Genomic DNA, 20,011 nt, shown 5'->3' on the forward strand with positions numbered 1-20,011 from the left:
TGAAAGTACATTATTAGGAATTCCCACTACACAGTCAATTTCTATATATTCACCTTGTGTTTTGTGATCTTGATAAATTCATTAATTTTTTCCAACAGGCTTTTCTTGTAGATTTCAAAGGGTGATCAACATAAAATTATGCCCTCTGCCAAAACCAGTAGTTTTTATTTCTTCCTTTCCAATCTTTATGCCTTTTACTTTTATTTCTTTACTAATTACAAAATATTTGTCCTAGATGAGAGCTGACATCTTTATCTTGTTCCCCATCTTAGGAAAATGCCAAGCGTTTCACCATTAATTATGTAGTTACATGTAGCTTTCTTATAGGTGTTCTTCATCAGCACCCATTCATAAGAATGGTCCCTTCTGTTCCCAATTTCCCTAGTGTTATTAATCAAGAAACAGTATTGAATATTGCCAGTTGCTTTTTAATTGCATTTATTGAGAAATCCTATGGTTTTTCTCTTTTATTAGATGAATGACTTTGATTGGATAAAAAGAATGAAAATCACTCTCTTTGAGCCCTTTAACCTCTGCTATGGGTTTCATTTCTCATTTTTGTTTGAAAGATACAATCACAGGCCAGTCTAAAAATACATCCTGAGTTCCATCTGCTGATTTTTTAAAAAATGCACAATGTGGGAGTTGAGAGTTAAAGTTGTATTGGGGGCAAAATAAGGACTGCATCCTGGAGATAGCATTTCAGATAGTTCTGAGAAACTGCTGTGAGGAAGTGATGGGAGGAGCTAGACTATTTAGGAGTTTTGCAACCAAAGGCAGGTAGTTGGAAACATCAAAGGATTACTGTTAATTAAAGAAACCAGATGCTTCAGGTTAAGGAATTTAGCTCATTTCTATGTGTGGGAAGATTCAAGAGTCTGGGCTCACTGAAATCATTCCTTTGAGGTGCATCTCATCTGTCTGGGGGTCATATCCTGTATTTGCACGTCCTGAAGTGCCTCAAGCTTCACCTTAGGGAGCGGCTACATTCTGCTGACAGCTAGATGGCAGGTATTCTTTCCTTCCAGAGTGACCTTAGGGCTCACATTGGAGGGCTGAAATCGTGGATATCTGTGACATCCTTATTTACTGATACGGCAGGAAATGTTCCATTTCTCTCACCACACCATAAAAACTTACAAACACACCTCCTTTAGCCTCCTTTTCTTCTAACCCTTTTAAAATTTCAATTTAACATCCCTGTGCTTCTCTTTTACTTCCCAAGAGGGAACGCCCATCCATCAGGCTTAGCAGAAAGCCTTAGGACCCAGCCAGGACCCCAGGGCTTGAAACACCAAGTCCTCCGCACCTTTGGTTAGCCTCGGGGAAGCCGGGCCCCGCGGGTTAGGACTGCTCTTCTGCCTCCAGGGGGCCGCCTGCCGGCCCAGCTCCTTCTCTTAAAGCGCAAATGCTCTCAGTCCAAAGACTGACTCCGGGACTCTGGTGCAAGCTGCCCGCTGCGCCCAGGGTGCGTAGCAGCTGCCCCGGCGCGCCCCCTCCTGGCCCCGGGGGCCGCTAGCCAGCTTCGGGGACCTAGGCGCGCCGCCCCTCGCCGCAGCCTCCTCAGCCCCCTCGGCTCCCGGCTCCAGCGAGCCGCTCCCCGGAACCCAAGGGCGGGGCGCCCAGCGACAGGAGCCTGTACCCCGAGCGCGGCGAGGAGCGCGCACTCCGCTCCCAGTGCGCCGCGGACCGGGACACCCAGGACCCAGAACGCGCCGAACCTGGGACACCGGGACTCTAAGCGCCCCCATCCGAGGAGCATCCCCAAACTGGGAGAACCCCGGACCCGGAGCGCCCCCACGGAGGAGAAGCCAGACTCGAAGAATCCTGACCGGAGCAAACCCGGACGGGGAGTGTCCCAGACCCAGGACTCGTTCCCCGGCACAGGAGCAGCGAGCACCCCACTCGCAGCTGAGTTCTGCCAGACTCTTTGTTTTCATACTTTCCGTTCCTTTTTTTTTTCTTTTTCTTTTCTTTTCTTTTTCAACCTTCTCTGTTTGCACTTGCGGTTCCTTTCTTGTTTCGAGGTGGGAGAAAGGCAGCAGGTATTGTTTCTCGCCTGCCTCCGCCAACCGAACCGTGTGGAGGAAGCCCCCGCCCTAGCCTCGGGACCCCTTCTGAAGGTAAGAAAGACCTGTCTTTTTCACCTTCACCTTCTTCCACTGTCCTCTGCTGCCAAGGGGCGGCCAGCCTCTGGGGCAGCATTTCTGAAAGATCAGTTAAATATGACGATGTATGAAAGTGTTCGTCGCTCAGTCGTGTCTGACTGTTTGCGACCCTATGGACTGTAGCCCCGCCAGGCTCCTCTGTCCATGGAATTCTCCAGGCAAGAACAGATGGAACAGAGTCGCCTTTATGTGTCTCCTGGATTGCAGGTGGATTCTTTACCGCTGAGCCGTCAGGGAACTCCATTATATATGTTATGCGTATAATTTTAAATATTAAGTATATGTGCATACTTACATGAATAATTGGTGATTCACCATCATCAACTTTCCCTGATAGTATAATTTTAGAGTCTAAAACCGTCCCAATTTTTTTTTTCTAGAAAGGTGAGAACAGGGAAAGGAAGTGAGAGTTTTCGTTTATCAAGCAGTTACTTGTGTCTGACGTTGTGTAGAAAACTTTTAGATGCTTCGTTTTCGATTTAGCCTCCTACAGGCCAAATGAAGTATGCTTCGTATTCTTTTTTTTTTTTTTTGGCGGGGTGGGTGTAATTGCTTTAGGATGTTGTGTTGGTTCTGCTGTACAATAAAGTGAATCAGCTGTATGTATACATATATCCCCTCCCTCTTGAGCCTCTCTGCCCCTTCCCCCTCTAGGTCATCACAGAGCTCTGAGCTGAGCTCCCTGTGCTGTACAGCAGGTTCCCACTAGGTATCTATTAAATACATGATAACACATATATATATATATATATATGTTATATATATAACATATATATACATGTACCATATATATATATATGTCAACCCTAATCTCAATTCGTCCCATCCTCCCTTTCCCTCCCTCTGTGTCCACATGCCAGTTCTCTATGTCTATGTCTGTAGTCCTGCCTTGGAAACAGGTTCCTCAGAACTGTTTTTCAAGATTCCACATATATACGTTAATATATGATACTTGCTTTTCTCTTCCTGACTTACTTCATTCTGTATGACAGACTCTAGGTCCATCCACGTCTCTACAAATAACCCTATTTCATTCCTTTTAGTGGCTGAGTACTATTCCATGTAACCCACTCCAGTACTCTTGCTTGGAAAATCCCATGGACGGAGGAGCCTGGTAGGCGACAGTCCATGGGGTCGCAAGTAGTCGGACACGACCGAGTGACTTCACTTCCTTTCAGTGTTCCGTGTAGCACCACATCTTCTTTATCCGTTCATCCATCACTGGACGGGTTTAGGTTGTTTCCACGTCCTGGCTATTGTAAACAGTGGTAAAGCATGCTTCTTAAAAGGAGGGGGCCCGAGTGCAGAGAGGTCTGGTAGTTTACCCAAGGGCATCCAGCTACTAAGTAACAGATTCACAGATTCACTCCTACATTTTCCTGATTTCAAAACCTTTGCCTTTACCTGAGGTGCCTCCCAGGGTTTTAGAACCCCAGCGGCTGTACAACAGTTATCAAATAGGTGCCTGGGCTGTGCCTTCAGATGCAGGTACCTGAGCTCAGTGTATTATTGAAACACCACACCCTTTTGGTACTGTTGTCCTGGGATCTGGAACCCCATTTTCCAATGCAAAGGCCTTGGATGGGCTGGGAGGGAGCACTGGTTTGATCCCTGGCTGGGGAACTATTGATAAGATCCCATGTGCCACATAGTTCAACCAAAAAAAAAAAAAAAAATCAAAAATTACAAAGCAAAAGAATGATAGACTTGAATGCATAAATATAAAATTGTCCATACGTTAAGACATCAAAACAGGGATTGAAAAGGAAAACTATGCAACAAATTGAAATTTTGTAACAAATTTCTTAAAAATTTAAGAACTGGATTAAAAAAAGCATGAAGACATGGATATAAAATAGCTGAAAATACATGATTGGTATTTTGCCTCATTTATATCCATAGAAATGCAAGTTAATAAGCCATGAAGTAAAAGCCACAGAGAGGTAATAAGTCATGAGTGGTAAAAGCCACTATTTTACCAATTTAAATACCCAATCAGATTTAAAGAAGGGGAGAACTCAATGCTAATGTGGGTGTAGTAGAGGAATATTGTTTTGTGCTGGTGTGTTAGCCGCTCAGTCATGCCCGACTCATTTGTAACCCCGTGGACTGTAGCCCACCAGGCTCATCTGTTTTTCCGGGCAAGAATACTGGAGTGGGTTGCCTTTCCCTTCTCCAGGGGATCTTCCTGACCACGGGATCAAATCTAGGTCTCCTGCATTGCAGGCAGATTCTTTATCACTGAACCACCAGGGAGGCCCAGGTCTTGTGCTGGTGAGGGGCATGAATTATTACATTTTGGGTACAGTTTGGTGGTATGCATTTATCATGTTTAGAATATATTCTTTGACTCATAGATATACTGCCATGTAGTATGCTATGCTAAGTCACTTCAGGCACATCCGACTCCATGTGACCCCATAGATGGCAGCCCACCAGGCTCCCCCATCCCTGGGATTCTCCAGGCAAGAACACTGGAGTGGGTTGCCATTTCCTTCTCCAATGCATGAAAGTGAAAAGTGAAAGTGAAGGCGCTCAATTGTGTCCAACTCCTAGCAACTCCATGGACTGCAGCCTACCAGGCTCCTCCATCCATGGGATTTTCCAGGCAAGAGTACTGGAGTGGGGTGCCATTGCCTTCTCCGGCCATATAGTAGCACCAAGAAAAAAATAAGAAATACTGAAAAATATTTGGTTGGCCAAAAAGTTCCTTCTAGGTTTTCATACACTGTTACAGGAAAACCTGAATGAACTTTTTGGCCAACTGGTAATAATAGCTCAGTGATATTTATCACTCACCAGACACTTCGCAGCAGTAGCTCATGTAACCTTCACAACATTTCTGGGAGGTAGTATTGTTATTCCCTTTTATGGGTAAAGTGATTGAGGAACAGAGATGGTAAGTGACCAGCCCAATGTTATTCAGCTGCTAAAGAGTAGAATGAGTTATCTATTTTATGCATACTATCAATAGTGTATATGGATCAATCCCAATCTCCTGATTCATCCCACGTGCTCCTTTTTCCCATTTGTATCCATGTGTTTGTTCTCCACATCTTTCTCTTTCTGCTTTGTAAATAAGATCATCTGTACCAGTTTTTTTCAGGATCCACATATAAGGATTCATATATGACATTTGTTTTTCTCTTTCTGACTGACTTCGCTCTGTACAACTGTCTGTATAAAAATAGATAACTAATGAGAACCTGCTCTAGACCACAGGGAACTCTACTGTGCTCTGTCATGACCTAAATGGGAAGGAAATTAAAAAACCAAACAGGGGATATATGTATACATATAGCTGCTTTCCTTGCTGTACAGTGGAAACTGACACATTGTAAAGCAGCTATGTGTGTGCCGTCGCTTCAGTCAGGTCCCACTCTCTGTGACCCTATGGACTGTAGCCTGCCAGGCTCTTCAGTCCACGGAATTTTCCAGGCTAGAATACCGGAGTGGGTTGCCATTTCTTACTCCAGGGGAAGGAACTATACTCCAATAAAAATTATTTGTTTTAAAAGGGTAGAATGAGGATTCAAATCCAGCCAGTCTGGTACCAGAGGCTGTACCCCAAAAACTGATCTATGCTGCCATAGATCACTTTATAGTAAAATAATAAAGTCATTTTATAGTAAAATATATCTTGTAAATTATAAAATATCCATAAGAAGGAATATCATGTGGTAGTTAAATTCATAACAAAGAGTATTTTTTGACACAGGAAAAGGATATTTCCTTAAGTAGTAACTACAGGATATGAGATGATTTTAAATCTTTATTTGAAAATATACAGAAAGAAGTATGAACCAATGCTAAAGTATGATGCACATTGAAATTATCTTCTTCTTTTCAATCTTTATTTTATAAATGTTCCATAATTGGAATATATTACTTTAGAAATCAGAAAAAATTTTTTCAAAGAAAGAAATAAAAAGAAAAATTTAAGAATTATGAAAAGGCAAAAAAAAAAACATGGTATCAACATCAAACATAACACTAAAAATACTCACCAAACTTCTTCCATGTAAGAAATGCAATACTTATATCCTCCTAAATATATCTTATTGATAAGTAGCAGGATGTCTATGACATTTATCAGAATAGCTTTTCTTTTGGAAATGACTTTCATAATTTAATATCTTAATGTTTTAAATCCATAATGAGTACATTAAAAATTTTATATATACACATACAGAGAGCAGTGCAAATACCAGCTAATCTGTATACTGGGATCTTCACATGTTGCATATTGAAACTCAGAGTTAAATCATCAGAATGCTGAATAATCTCATAATAACTTCATCTCTTAGCAGACCTTGAAAATTTTAAAAATAAAACAAAAAAACCCCAGCAGTGTCCTTTACAAGGCTGTGTTGACCTCAACCAGAGGAAATGAAGCTTTTCATTCTACCTGAGATAAGAGGATAGTGTTAATAATAAAATTGTGTCTGTGTGTGGTCGAGGGATTGATTTCAAACCATAGATGTATTCTAATTTGGTTATGATCAGTTGGTACTTTCCACTCATACTATATTCCTTTGTATTTACATTATTGAGTATTCTCTCTCAGAAATTACATCAAAGGCTTGGTGATGTTATTCCTAAGGCTTAATGTGAATGGTTTGGCAGGTTAGCCATTAAACTTCATTGAGGATTTGGGCATTAACAATATTCTAAGAGCCTCTTGATGAAAGTGAAAGAGGAGAGTGAAAAAGTTGGCTTAAAACTCAACATTCAGAAAACGAAGATTATGGCATCTGGTCCCATCATTTCATGGCAAAGAGTTGGGGAAACAGTGACAGACTTTATTTTTGGGGGCTCCAAAATCACTGCAGATGGTGACTGTAGCCGTGAAATTAAAAGATGCTTAATCCTTAGAAGAAAAGTTATGACCAACCAAGACAGCACATTAAAAAGCAGAGACATTACTTTGCCAGCAAAGGTCTGTCTAGTCAAGGCTATGGTTTTTCCAGTAGTCATGTATGGATGTGAGAGTTGGACTATAAAGAAAGCTGAGCGCCAAAGAATTGATGCTTTTGAACCGTGGTGTTGGAGAAGACTCTTGAGAGTCCCTTGGACTGCAAGGAGATCCAACCAGTCCATCCTAAAGGAAGTCAGTCCTGAATATTCATTGGAAGAACTGATGCTGAAGCTGAAACTCCAATACTTTGGCCACCTGATGTGAAGAACTGACTCATTTGAAAAGACCCTGATGCTGGGAAAGATTGAAGGTGAAAGGAGAAGCGGGTGACAGAGGATGAGATGGTTGGATGGCATCACCGACTCCATGGACATGGGTTTGGGTGGACTCCGGGAGTTGGTGATGGACAGGGAGGCCTGGCGTGCTGTGGTTCACGGGGTCGCAAAAACAGGGCTGAGCGACTGAGTGACTGAACTGAACTGAACTGAACTGAGTGGTGATTAGTGAAAGAATTATTTGGGGTAGAGAGACTACCACACCTGTAGGAATCCTGCATAAAGATTTGCTCATTTAATCGCTCAGTACTTTTTGGAGATAGGCCTTCTTATCAACACTATTTTGGTAATGAGCAAATAAGCCTTGTGACTTCTAAGTGACTTGCTCAAGGTTGCACAGCCTGTGAAGACTCAAGCAGGAATGCCAGCCCAGTTTTGTATGTCCCAAACTCCAAACTCTTTCCACCGTGTTTCACTTCCTTTACAGGTATGTGTTATATAAGGAACATGGGTTTGTTTATGAGATATTCAGTCTTGATCTATGAACCCCAATGCACCCATTTTTGTATTCTCTCTCAATTTGTATTGTAATTAGTCAAACAAAAGATGGGTTGGATTAGTATCAAAATTCAACACAGATTTGAATTCATTGAGTCCATTTAGCTTAGGCATCTGGATTGTATAAAACTTTGAAATTTGGGAGTTTTTCTATGGTTGTGTGAGTAAAGACACACCTCTTCCTTTTTAACAAGTATTAATGAGTGCTTACTATGTGGAAGGCATTGACTTTAGTCATACAGTGATGAGCAAGATAAATGTAGCTCCTAATTTGTGAAACAGAGAAGGCAATGGCACCCTACTCCAGTACTCTTGCCTGGAAAACCCCATGGACGGAGGAGCCTGGTAGGCTGCAGTCCATGGGGTCACTAAGAGTCAGACACGACTGATCAACTTCACTTTCACTTTTCACTTTCATGCATTGGAGAAGGAAATAGCAACCCACTCCAGTGTTCTTGCCTGGAGAATTCCCGGGACGGGAGAGCCTGGTGGGCTGCTGTCTATGGGGTCACACAGAGTCGGACACGATTGAAGTAACTTAGCAGCAGCAGCAATTTGTGAAAAATTTAGTTCTGAAAAGAAAAAGGTCAATATTTAATAATTCAACTCATATGAAGATGGTGATGAATATTTTGGTGTAGTGGGAGGGAAAAAAAGAAGCTTCAGTGCACACACACTCACACTTCCACACAGGCAGACTGTTCATTTACAGGGTAGTGGATTTTCTGGAAATTCTGTTGTCCTCACCTTTGACCTTCGAGGTCAGATTTAGTGGACCAGACCTAAAATACAGCAGGCCGTCTTAGAAATTTGCATTTTTAGGTATTCCCCCTGAATTGCCTTGAAATTTTATTAATTCTGCATGGCTGAAAGTTCTAAGGAACACTGGTGACTGTATGAAGGGATATAAACATTTGTTGAGCTAATATTTTAGCCTGTATGCCAGAAGACTTTGAAAACCTCCTTCATGAAACAGGTATGCTTTTGTTTGAAAGTCTTGGCTGAATCTGTTTTATTCTGTTTTCCAGAGAAGCCATTTGAAGCAGAATCCTAAACATGCATTGTAGAGAAATACCCCTGACAGTTTGGGTACTTATGTTTATAAGCACCTCAGGTGAGTAATTATAATCAATCACAAGCTTGCTTCATTGGTGTTCTAGAGGGAATATCAACGTTTTACTTATTTATGTGGAGGTGGTTCCTAAAGATGTTGAACTATTAAAAATTGTGTTTTAAAATTTTACTTTAGAAAATTACCAACCCTTTGGTATCCCTGGCATAGAAAATGAGAGATTCATAGGAATGGAATCAAGTAAAAACTCATGTGAGGTTACTGATAAAGGAAAGATTCAACCCTGTGAGTTTATGTAGAGAGCAGGAAGTGAAAACTTTTATTCTGAAATACATTTGTCTGAAATTGACTTCATGTTATTTGAAACCAAAGAGATCACAACCATCCTTGTCACTGATTTTTACAAAGTTTTTCACATGTGATTTCCATCCCAAAGGGAGGTTATATCATGGCTCCCTGGGGTTTCCCTGGTGGCTCAACAGTAAAGAATCTGCCTGCCAAGCGAAAGACCTGGGTTTGATCCCTGGGTGGGGAAGATTCCCTGGAGGAGGGAATGGCTGCCCACTCCAGAAGTCTTGCCTGGGAAGTCCCAGGGACACTGGAGTTTGACGGGCTACGTTTCATAGGGTCACAAGAGGCAGACACGGCTGAAGCTACTTAGCAAGCACGCATATGTAGGTTATATCTCTCAAACTGGAACGTATATCAAGCTCTTACTGACCTACCATCCTTTTAGGTGCCAGTGAAAACTAACACCCTCATTCACACATGTATCACACCTTCTAAGTTGAAGTCCTGAGCTGTAAGTTAAAGGTTTTGTGACAACCACCAGAAGCAAGATTCATGTTCATTAGGTGCTGTGCTTCGAGGTCGTTTTGACAGCCATGTTTTCAAAGCATGCTTCTGCCATTGGAGCCACTTCCTCTCTACCCTGTGGTTAACAACACTGAATTAAAACCAGACAGTTGCTTTGAAAAATAAACCCTGGCTATAGAGAAAGCACGCACTTTGTATCCCCCCAGAGAACTGCTTGGTTCAATGTACAGGTTCTCATGTTCAAAATGCAGTCAAAGGGAGCTTCCAGAAGATAGGATAGGGAAAAAGTCCATTCCTGCCTACTTTGAACTATTGGAAGTGAAGAAGGAGGGGAGAGGTGACTCAGGATGACCCAAAGGATCCAATAAATCCCTAAAGCCATAATGTCTGGATTAGTTGAGAAAGAGGGAAGGAGAGAGAGATCTCAGAAAGGAGAAGTGACCCAGATTTGAGTAAGTCAATATGAATTAATCATCAGTATGAATTATATGAGTCAATTATTGATTACCCACATGATAACCTAGAGAAGTAATGGATTTACACACACATAAGCATACTTTTAACCATCCTCTCCCTTGCCCGGGGAATGGTTAGATAGACTGGTTGAGAACAAGACCCGTGAGACTTCTGATGATTTAAAGGGGAAACTCTGAGGTTTCTAGGTTTCTTTTTTTTTTCCCTATGGTGATGCCTCAAGTGGGATGTTTCAGGATAAGTGTGGCAACACTGTGACCTTGGTGACTGTCGTGTGTAACATTTTCTTTTAAGAGACTACATGCATTTAGTTGTCTTCCAGCTTCTGTAGGTTAAGTTCCAGTATCTTCCTGTTTGGGAGACGCTGTTGGAAATTTTGTCTTCATTTACCTTCTGCAAGTGCCTTACTGTTAGAGAGATTGACCTCCCGTTTCTTAGTGTTGGAAAGGTTGACCCTAAAATAAGAACCCACAGAAATGAGACATCGAGTTTTCTCAGGACGTTCTTACCAATCCAGCTTCTTCATCTGAAGAAAACTTACGTTTGTCATTCTGGCTTTTTTTTTTCCCTTTTACCTTGCTAATCTTTAGAAGAAACTTGTACCTCACGTCTTCACATTACCGCAGTCGAAGGGGAACCTTTCTATCTGAAATATTGCTCATCTTCACCCGAGCATGGGAAAAAAACAACCACCATAAAATGGTACAAAAATGAATCGCATGGACCTGTTGACCTGAGCTTGCGCAGTTCACCCAGAATTCTTTTGCGTGATTATGTTTTGGAGTTCTGGCCGGTGGAGTTGAGTGACAGTGGATCTTACTCCTTCCAAATGGGGTGAGTACACTTTTCATTGCGGAAGTATATTTCACAGAACTCTTTGACTTGGTTTGGCAAATCAAATAAATAATAATTGGAGAAGTCTGATTATCCATATGTTTTCTTCTTCCTCTTCTTCCTACAATGTGAAGTAATAAGTCATTGTTGAAAAACTGAATTAAATACTGCCCTGTGTTTATTTTCTTAGTAATGTTAATGAAAGGGGATTGCCTCAGTGTGACTTACTTTTAGGTGACCCTTGCCAAAGATAAGTGAGGCTTCAATGAAATTCATTTTTTAATGCAGCTGCCCTGTTGCCCAAAGTCACCAGTCAAAAGAATCAAGTGGTGCAGGCTTCATGATGTTTCTAAGCATGAAGTGAAGCAGAACAGATTCCGGGGTGATGACCTCAGACTGGGGAGATGGGCTGGAATTGGTGTAGATACTCTCTAGTCCTGGTGGCCATAATTCTTTGGTGGCTCGGTGGTAAAGGATCCGTTTGCCAGTGCAGGAGACACAAGAGACACAGATTTGATCCCTGGGTTGGGAAGATCCCCTGGAGAAGGGTATGACAACCCACTCTAGTATTCTTGCCTGGGAAGCACCATGGACAGAAGAGCTTGGTGGGCTACAGTCCCTGGGGTTGCAAAGAGTCAGGTGTGACTGAGTGACAAACACACACACCCTAGTCCAGTTTTCAGGAGTTGATTGAGAGCCACGTGGCAGTGCTGGTGAAAGATGTGTGTGTCAGACAATCACAAACCTACCTCCCAGGGCAGTGAGAGTGGAGCATCCAATGGACTTGGCACAGCCTTCTCAGGACTAAGCCTAGATAGAGTCTTCCAGGATACCTGTAGTCAAGAATCCTGAATTCTATGAAATGACGGCCACTCACTGAACGTGTCAGTGATTATTACTGAACTTAGTTCTCTTTATACTTTATTTGGTGAGATGGGGAAGGAGTAACTGGGACAAGAAATAGTCTATGTGATGAACCGTTAGTGAGAACATGGATGATGTAGTGTTAATCTGGTGCCTCTGTGATGTTGTGTATGTACTTATGTATACATGGTATATGTGTATGTACTTATGTATATACATAATATATATACATGTATATATACATGATATATGTGTGGTTTTCTTTTAAATTAATTAATTTTTGTTTTTGGTTGCACTGGGTCTGCACTTCCTCTAGTTGCAGTGAGCAGGCTTCTCATTGCATTGGCTTCTCTTGTTGCAGAGAATGGGCTCTAGGGCATGAGAGCTTCAGTAGTTGTGGCATGTGGGGCTTAGGTACCCCATAGCATGTGGAATCTTCCCAGACTAGGGGTTGAACCCATGTTCCCTGCATTGCAATGTGAATTTGTAACTACTTGGCCATGAGGGAAGTTCCATGTGTGGATTTTTATAGAGATTTGAGACTGACCTGTAGAAAATAGCTCAGCGCCAGGTGCATGGTGATGGAGCACTGCTGCACACAGTAGATTCTTTCACGAGCACCTCTGGAGTGAGTCCTGATTTATCATCAGAGCCCTTGAGAGCAGAGTGAGACATCGCAGTGAAACCTTAATTGCACTCCTGTGGTTTTGCAGAGTGAGGTCACTGGGGTTTGTTACATACAGGAACTCCCAGGAGTCGGGAAGAAATTCAGAATCTCTTATTAACCTGTGAATGTTATGTGACCTTTTAACAGGGTTGATTCCAGAAGTGGGTTTACAGCTGGGTCTTTCCACACTAAGGTAGACTATATAACTCACAGTTGGGGTAGAAGAACAGGACTTGGGCATCCATGAATGAGTCTCATTTTACAAAAATAAGGAAACATTTTTTCATTGGATTGGTTACTGAAAAGTGGTATTTGAAAAGTCTTTGTCCTAATGATAAAATATCTCTAACCTTTATTTTCTAGAAATGATACTCATGACTGGAAATTAAATGTCATCCCAAGAAGCCCACACAGCTGTTTTACTGAGAAACTGGTAATGAGTAAAGCTGTGGAAGTTAAGAAATCTTTGCAGATACCCTGTGAACACAATTACTATCAACAACTGGCCAATAGAACGGTATTATATAAGGTAGTGCCTTTAAAATATTTTAACTGAAGACAGTAGAAAAGACAAAATTCCAAAAGGAGGGTCTGATGGCTGTGCAGCATTCTGGTCTCATAATGTGTAACATACAAGCTGTGGGTCTGCACAGCTCAGCTGACTTGTCTGAGCTCCTACATCCACGTAGGATGCTCCAGGTTAGGTGTTCAGTACACACGTTGAATCCATATTGGCAGTCAGATTCTTAACCCTGGATCACCAATGAAGCCCTCTTTATGCCTTTCTAATCAGTCCACTGTCTTCTGATGAGGGACTTCAGCGGGCTGGGTGGTGTGCGAGGAACATGATTCTCTGAGTAATTCTGCTCCCCACTCCACTACCACCCCTAGGATGGGTAGTCCTGAATACATGGAATTAGGCTAAAAGCATTAAGAAATAGTTGTGTGGAAAGTTTTGACCCAAACAGGGATATTTTTGTGGTAGTGTTTTTTTTTTCCCTCTCTCTCTCTCCCCTTCCTCCATTTCCTCCCTCTCTTTGTGTATATAAGAGAGAGATGAAAAGGAAATGATGAAAGCATTTACAATATCCCCATACTCTATTTCCCAGAGAATATTAATAATACTAATGATAATACCAGAAATAGGATTATATTTCTTTCTTTTTCTTTTTTTATTGTTCACATATACCCTTTATTCATCTTATCCTTGTTAACAATATATATACATAACCATATAATACAACAGTCATGAGCAGGAAATTAGCACTGATACAATATGCTTTTGACCTGTGGTGTTGGAGAAGACTCTTGAGAGTCCCTCGGACTTCAAGGATATACAACCAGTCCATCCTAAAGGAGATCAGGCCTGGGTGTTCATTGGAAGGACTGATGTTGAAGCTGAAACTCTAATAGTTTGGCCACCTGATGCGAAGAGCTAACTCATTTGAAAAGACCCTGATGCTGAGAAAGATTGAGGGTGGGAGGAGAAGGGGACAACAGAGGATGAGATGGTTGGATGGCATCACCAACTCAATGGATGTGGGTTTAGGTAGACTCCGGGAGTTGGTGATGGACAGGGAGACCTGGTGTGCTGGTTCATGGGGTTGCAAAGAGTCGGACATGACTGAGCGACTGAACTGAACAATATTATTAACTAAACTACAGACCTCATTCTAATTCCACTAGTTTATCTTTTTTGTTTCAGGGTCCAATTCACTAATGGGAGTATATTTCATTGTTCCAGTAGAGGCAGTACCAAATCACTGAGACATTTGTTCAGAAATTGCTAGTTTTCATTCTCTTTCCCTCTTTCTCTAAAGATCTTTAACTTAACATTTTAAATTCTTGTCATAGGATACCATTTTTACTCAAGGTATTTTAACTTGCTTTTTCTAAAACAGAACTGTGAAAAGATGGAGAACAATCAAAACCCATTTTTAAAGAATGCAGAGTTTAAAGATCAGGGATATTATACCTGTGTGTTTTTCCTACATCATAATGGAAAGCTATTCAACGTCACCAAAACCTTCAATATTACAATAGTTGGAGGTAAGATAAATTTTAGAATCAGGAAGAAACAAATATGTCTTAGTAAAATGGACTATTTTCTTTCTTCTAAAGTCATACAGGAAGGCAGAGGCAACTTAGTTGGACTTGTGACCACATCACTAATTCACATATAAGGGTCAAAATCATTTTGACATCATCTTCCACTCTGGATAATTTTGCAGGGATGGAGTGAGGGTGGGTAATGAAAGTTGTTATAAGTGAACCTCTGATGTTCTTCCATTTACTATTTCAGTACATTGTGGAATCTTTTCTTAAGCATCTGCTTTTACTCAATATTGCTTATTGAGCATCTATATTCAATAAACTGAGTATTAGGAGGTAAGAAAAGCAGGGAAATATGAAATTAAGTGAATAATGCACTGTTTTCAGGAATTTGATTATATATAGTCATGAGAGGTTAAAGCCAAATCTGAACTCTGGACCCTGACACTAAATTAAATCTTGGAGACAGAATTTTAGGTGAAGTAGAAAGAAATAGCTTTATTACTTTGCCAGGCAAAGGGGGCCACAGTGGGCTAATGCCCTCAGGATTGTGTGTCTCCACCTGGAAGGGGTAGTGAGGAGTCAGAGTCATGATTCAAAGAGGGCATGGTCAGCTTGAGGACATTCTTCTGATTGGTTGGTGGGGAGGTAAGTGAGCATCAGCATGATCAACCTGGTTGTAACCAGTCTGGGGCCTACATTCTTGTAGGCAGCACACCATTCATTGTCAACCTAAAAAATATTCACAACCTCAAAGTTGAGAGTTGTGAAGCCCAGAAGGCAGCATCTCAAGTAACCCTGAGAGCACTGCTCCAAGGAGGTGAACGGGGAGCCGGGTTAGAAGTTTTGCAACAAAGGGTAGGTAATCTGAACCTCAAGAGCATTGTTAATTAAAGAAAACTAGGTATCACAAGTTAAGGAATTTAGTGCTTTTCTGTGTATGGGAAGATATAAGAACCGTGGCTCCTTGAAGTCATTCCTTTGCTATGCACCTTTGCTTCCGTGATGGCTCAGCTGGTAAAGAATCTGCAATTCAGGAGACCTGGGTTTGATCCCTGGGTTGGGAAGATCCCTTGGAGAAGGGAAAGGCTACCCCCTCCAGTATTCTGGCCTGGAGAATTCAATGGACTGCATAGTCCATGGGGTCGCAAAGAGTGGGACACAACTGAGCAACTTTCACTTCACTTCACTTCAGCCATCTGGGGCCAGTATCCTGTGTTTTCACATCTGGCATTTCCTAAGGGCTCACCCTGGGGAGTGGCTGTAGCCTGATGACTGTGAGATGGCAGGTATGCTACTTCCCGAGTTCCCTCAGGGCTCAGAAGCTCACATTAGTGCTGTGCTCATTTGCTTAGTTGTGTCTGACTCTGTGCAACCCCATGGACTGTAGCCTACCAGGCTCTTCAGTCCATGGGATCTCCCAGGCAAGAATATGGGAGTGGGTTGCTGTTTCCTAATTCAGGGGTTCTTCTCAACCCAGGGATTGAACCTGGAGTGGGTTGCCATTTCCTCCTTCAGGAAATCTTCTTGACCCAGGGATTGAATCTGTGTCTTTTGCAACTCCTGCATTAGCAGGTGGATTCTTTACCACTAACACCATGTGGGAAACCCTAACTCACATTGGAGGGCTGCAATCTCTGATGAGGATGGGATGGTTGGATAGCATGACAGACTCAATGGTCATGAGTTTGAGCAAACTCCAGGAGATAGTGAAGGACAGGGAAGCCTGATGCACTGCAATCCATGGGGTTGCAAAGAGTTAGGAGATAGTGAAGGACAGGGAAGCCTGATGCACTGCAATCCATGGGGTTGCAAAGAGTTAGGAGATAGTGAAGGACAGGGAAGCCTGATGCCCTGCAGTCCGTGGGGTTGCAAAGAGTTGGACCTGGCTGAGCAATGGAACAACAACTGATGACTGTGACATCCTTTGTTAACTGATAGGGCAGAAAGTATTCTATTTATCACTGCTAAGTTCTCCCACCTGGTGGGGGTTTCAGTGTTTGCAAAACAGCTCAAAGATACTGTTCTGTGTACCCCTTGAGGGGGAACCAGGACGCTGCCCCAAGGCTGCACTATTCTTTCTTGACTGTTCCTCCCTTGTCGCTGCATCCTGGAAACTCAGGGAAGGTCCTGGAGGCTGAATGAAGCCAATTTCCTGTATTCAATAAATGGGGGACACAGAAAGGCTTTTGTGCCCAGGAGCCCCCCTGGATACTGCTCTGTATCAAGATGATAAGCCACATAGAAGCCCCATGGAATATGAAATTAGAGTCATCTGTGAGTTTCTAAGGGTTCAGAAAGAGTCCAGAGGTAGAAGACATGCTGGAGGCTGTTTGAGCTGGTTCCTAGAGGCAGAGCATGAAGGACAGATAGGAGGACATGCTAGGGAGAGTCCACTCAGGCGAGAGCATGTAAGGAGCACAGGTGTGGCTGTGGAAGAAGCTTTTCATTTGGGGATGATGCCTTTTATTCTGGTTTACCATGAACCCAGACCCTATGTAATGGAAACACTGAAGCCTAGACTTGTAGGGTATTGGAGACCTTGCTTGCTTGCTTGCTTGGAAAGTCTCTTCAGTCATGTCTAACTCTTTGCAATCACATGGACTGTAACCTTCCAGGCTCCTCTGTCCATGGGGACTCTCCAGGCAAGAATATTGGAGTGGATAGCCATTTCCTTCTCCAAGGGATCTTCCCAACCCAGGGATCTAACCCAGGTCTCCTGCATTGCAGGCAGGTTCTTTACCATCTAAGCCACCAGAGCACCAGAGCTGGAGACATTAGAAGTAATTATTTAATTAAATCCCACGCAGTGAAGATATCCTTCATATGGCTCAGCCAATAATAGATCATTCAGTCTCTTCTTGGGAACTGCCTTGGAAATGACCAAATCACTCAGCAGCTGGGTCCAGATTTTAATGCTTAATTGTCAATGAGTCTTTTTTTTTTTCCATTGAGTCCAGTTATGCCTTCACAATGAACTGTGGAAAATTCTTAAAGAGATTGGAATACCAGACCTCCTGACCTGCCTCCTGAGAAATCTGTATGCAGGTTAAGAAACAACAGTTAGAACTGGACATGGAACAACACACTGGTTCCAAATCGGGAAAGGAGTGTGTCAAGGCTGTATATTGTCACCCTGCTTATTTAACTTATATATCATGAGAAGTGCTGGGCTGGATGAAACACAAGCTGGAATCAAGATTGCTGGGAGAAATATCAGTAATCTCAGATATGCAGATGACACCACCCTTATGGCAGAAAGTAAAGAAGAACTAAAGAGCCTCTTGATGAAAGTAAAAGAGGAGAGTAAAAAAGTTGGCTTAAAACTCAACATTCAGACAACTAAGATCATGGCATCTGGTCCCATCACTTCATGGCAAATAGATAGGGAAACAATGGAAACAGTGAGAGACTTTATTTTCTTGGGCTCCAAAAATCACTGCAGATTATGAGTGCAGCCATGAAATTAAAAGACAGTTACTCCTTGGAAGGAAAGTTATGACAAACCTAGGGAGCATATTAAAAAGCAGACATTACTTTGTCAGGAAGGTCCATCTAGTCAAAGCTATGGTTTTTCCAGTAGTCACGTATGCATGTAAGAGTTGGACTCTAAAGAAAGCTGAGCACGGAAGAATTGATGCTTTTGAACTGTAGTGTTGGAGAAGACTCTTGACAGTCCCTTGGACAGCTAGGAGATCCAACCAGTCCATCCTAAAGGAAGTCAGTCCTGAATATTCATTGGAAGGACTGATGCTGAAGCTGAAACTCCAGTACTTTGGCCACCTGATGCGAAGAGCTGACTCATGTGAAAAGACCCTGATGCTGGGAAAGATTGAAGGCAGGAGGAGAAGTGGACGACAGAGGATGAGAGGGCTAGATGGCATCACCAACTCAATGGACATGAGTTTGAGTAAATTCCAGGAGTTGGTGATGGACAGGGAGGCTGGGCATGCTGCAGTCCATGGGGTCGCGAAGAGTCAGATGCGACTGAGTGGCTGAACTGAACTGATGCCTTCCTGTAGTTTCCACTCGTGTCTGTGGTTGCCTTCAGTAACTCCTCAAATTAAATCTGGTCCCTTCTGCAAATGACAGCTCCTTCAAGTGTCTGAAGACAGGTGGCTTATCCACCCTTCTTGTTCTTTCCCAGGAAGCTGTAAACTCCTAGGTTGACTCATCCAACAAAGTCATGGGCTCACAGTTTCTAGAGCTCATTTACTTTAGCAGCGTCTTCCCTCTTCTCTCCAACTGTCCACTTATATAGCTGTATTCCACACATGCATTGTGAATGTACAAATTACCACAAACTTCCTGTCTTCAAACAATATAAATTTATTGTACAGTTTTAGAGGTCAAAAGTCTAAAATGGTTTCCCTGGGCTAAATTCCGGGTTTTGGTAGGATTGTGTTCATTCTAGAGGCTCTGCAGGAGAATCAATACCTTGCCTTCTCCGGCTTCTAGAGGCGCCTGCATCCTTGGCACATGCCACTTTACAGTGCCTTGCACCCAGTAAATCTATTTTGAGGCATTGAGGGCAGAGAGAAGGGAGAACATAAAGACAATTCCCAGTGAGTCTGCATCTTCTAAGTCTGGAGGTTTCATTGACTTCCTGCACCTTCTGGCTTTTAGCGGTGCTGGGCAGAAGTCATAGGTGGAATTGAGGGGAGACCAAGTTCAGTAAGCTCTCTCCAGCTAGGTGAGCTTTGAGTTGATGGAAAGTGAAAGGGCAACCAGTATTCCCTGCCTCCCTTATCTAATGAAAATACAATTAAGTAACAAATGTAAAGTGATGATTGTTAGAATCTTTGTTCCCTGGAATAATAAGTATATTACAACAGAGGTTGTAATACATCTGTCTTAGCAAAGCTCCCTGCAACACTAATGCGTTTTTGTTTTCTTTATTCACTTTCAGACCACAGTAATATAATTCCAGCTCTTCTTGGACCAAAGATCGAAGAAGTTAAAGTGGAACTAGGTATATTTGACATACATATATTTTGGGTTTATGAACAGGGGGCATAATTGAGTCTTTCAAGGCTGATTCTGGTTTTTTATTGATCAACGTTGTATTCGTAACACATGCCATGTTTACTGAAGAATATTGCAGAAGCAGGAAAACCTTGTCATTGTTTGAATGTTGCCCCTTTTAGTGATAGTTAAAATTAGCAATGTGTTCAAAAGATTATGGAAGTGCCGATGGTTTGCAGACCTGTGGTTTTAATCACTTTCTATGTGGCTTTTCTCTAACAGTAACTTGTTTAGTCACTAAGTCATGTCCGACTCTTTGCGACCCCCTGAACTGTAGGCCTCTAGGCT

General features: G+C 42.3%; 1 protein-coding gene across 4 annotated transcripts in view; it reads left to right on the forward strand.

Moving 5' to 3' along the window:
* Window positions 1-2,033: 2,033 nt before the first annotated feature.
* Window positions 2,034-20,011, forward strand: part of IL18R1 (interleukin 18 receptor 1) — a 36,615-nt gene continuing 18,637 nt past the window's right edge. For 2 of the 4 annotated variants that reach the window (XM_061431789.1, XM_061431793.1), the window contains exons 1-6: window positions 2,034-2,123; window positions 8,948-9,033; window positions 10,872-11,115; window positions 13,010-13,175; window positions 14,548-14,695; window positions 19,608-19,666. In XM_061431789.1, the coding sequence (XP_061287773.1) occupies window positions 8,976-9,033; window positions 10,872-11,115; window positions 13,010-13,175; window positions 14,548-14,695; window positions 19,608-19,666 (675 nt within the window). In that variant the 5' untranslated portion in view covers window positions 2,034-2,123; window positions 8,948-8,975. Of the gene's footprint in view, window positions 2,124-3,544; window positions 7,849-8,947; window positions 9,034-10,871; window positions 11,116-13,009; window positions 13,176-14,547; window positions 14,696-19,607; window positions 19,671-20,011 lie in introns of those variants that run through there. The other 2 variants (XM_061431792.1, XM_061431791.1) reach the window with 2 other exon arrangements.

The sequence above is a fragment of the Bos javanicus genome, chromosome 11, assembly GCF_032452875.1.
Source record: "Bos javanicus breed banteng chromosome 11, ARS-OSU_banteng_1.0, whole genome shotgun sequence".
NCBI classification, from domain to species: domain Eukaryota; kingdom Metazoa; phylum Chordata; class Mammalia; order Artiodactyla; family Bovidae; genus Bos; species Bos javanicus.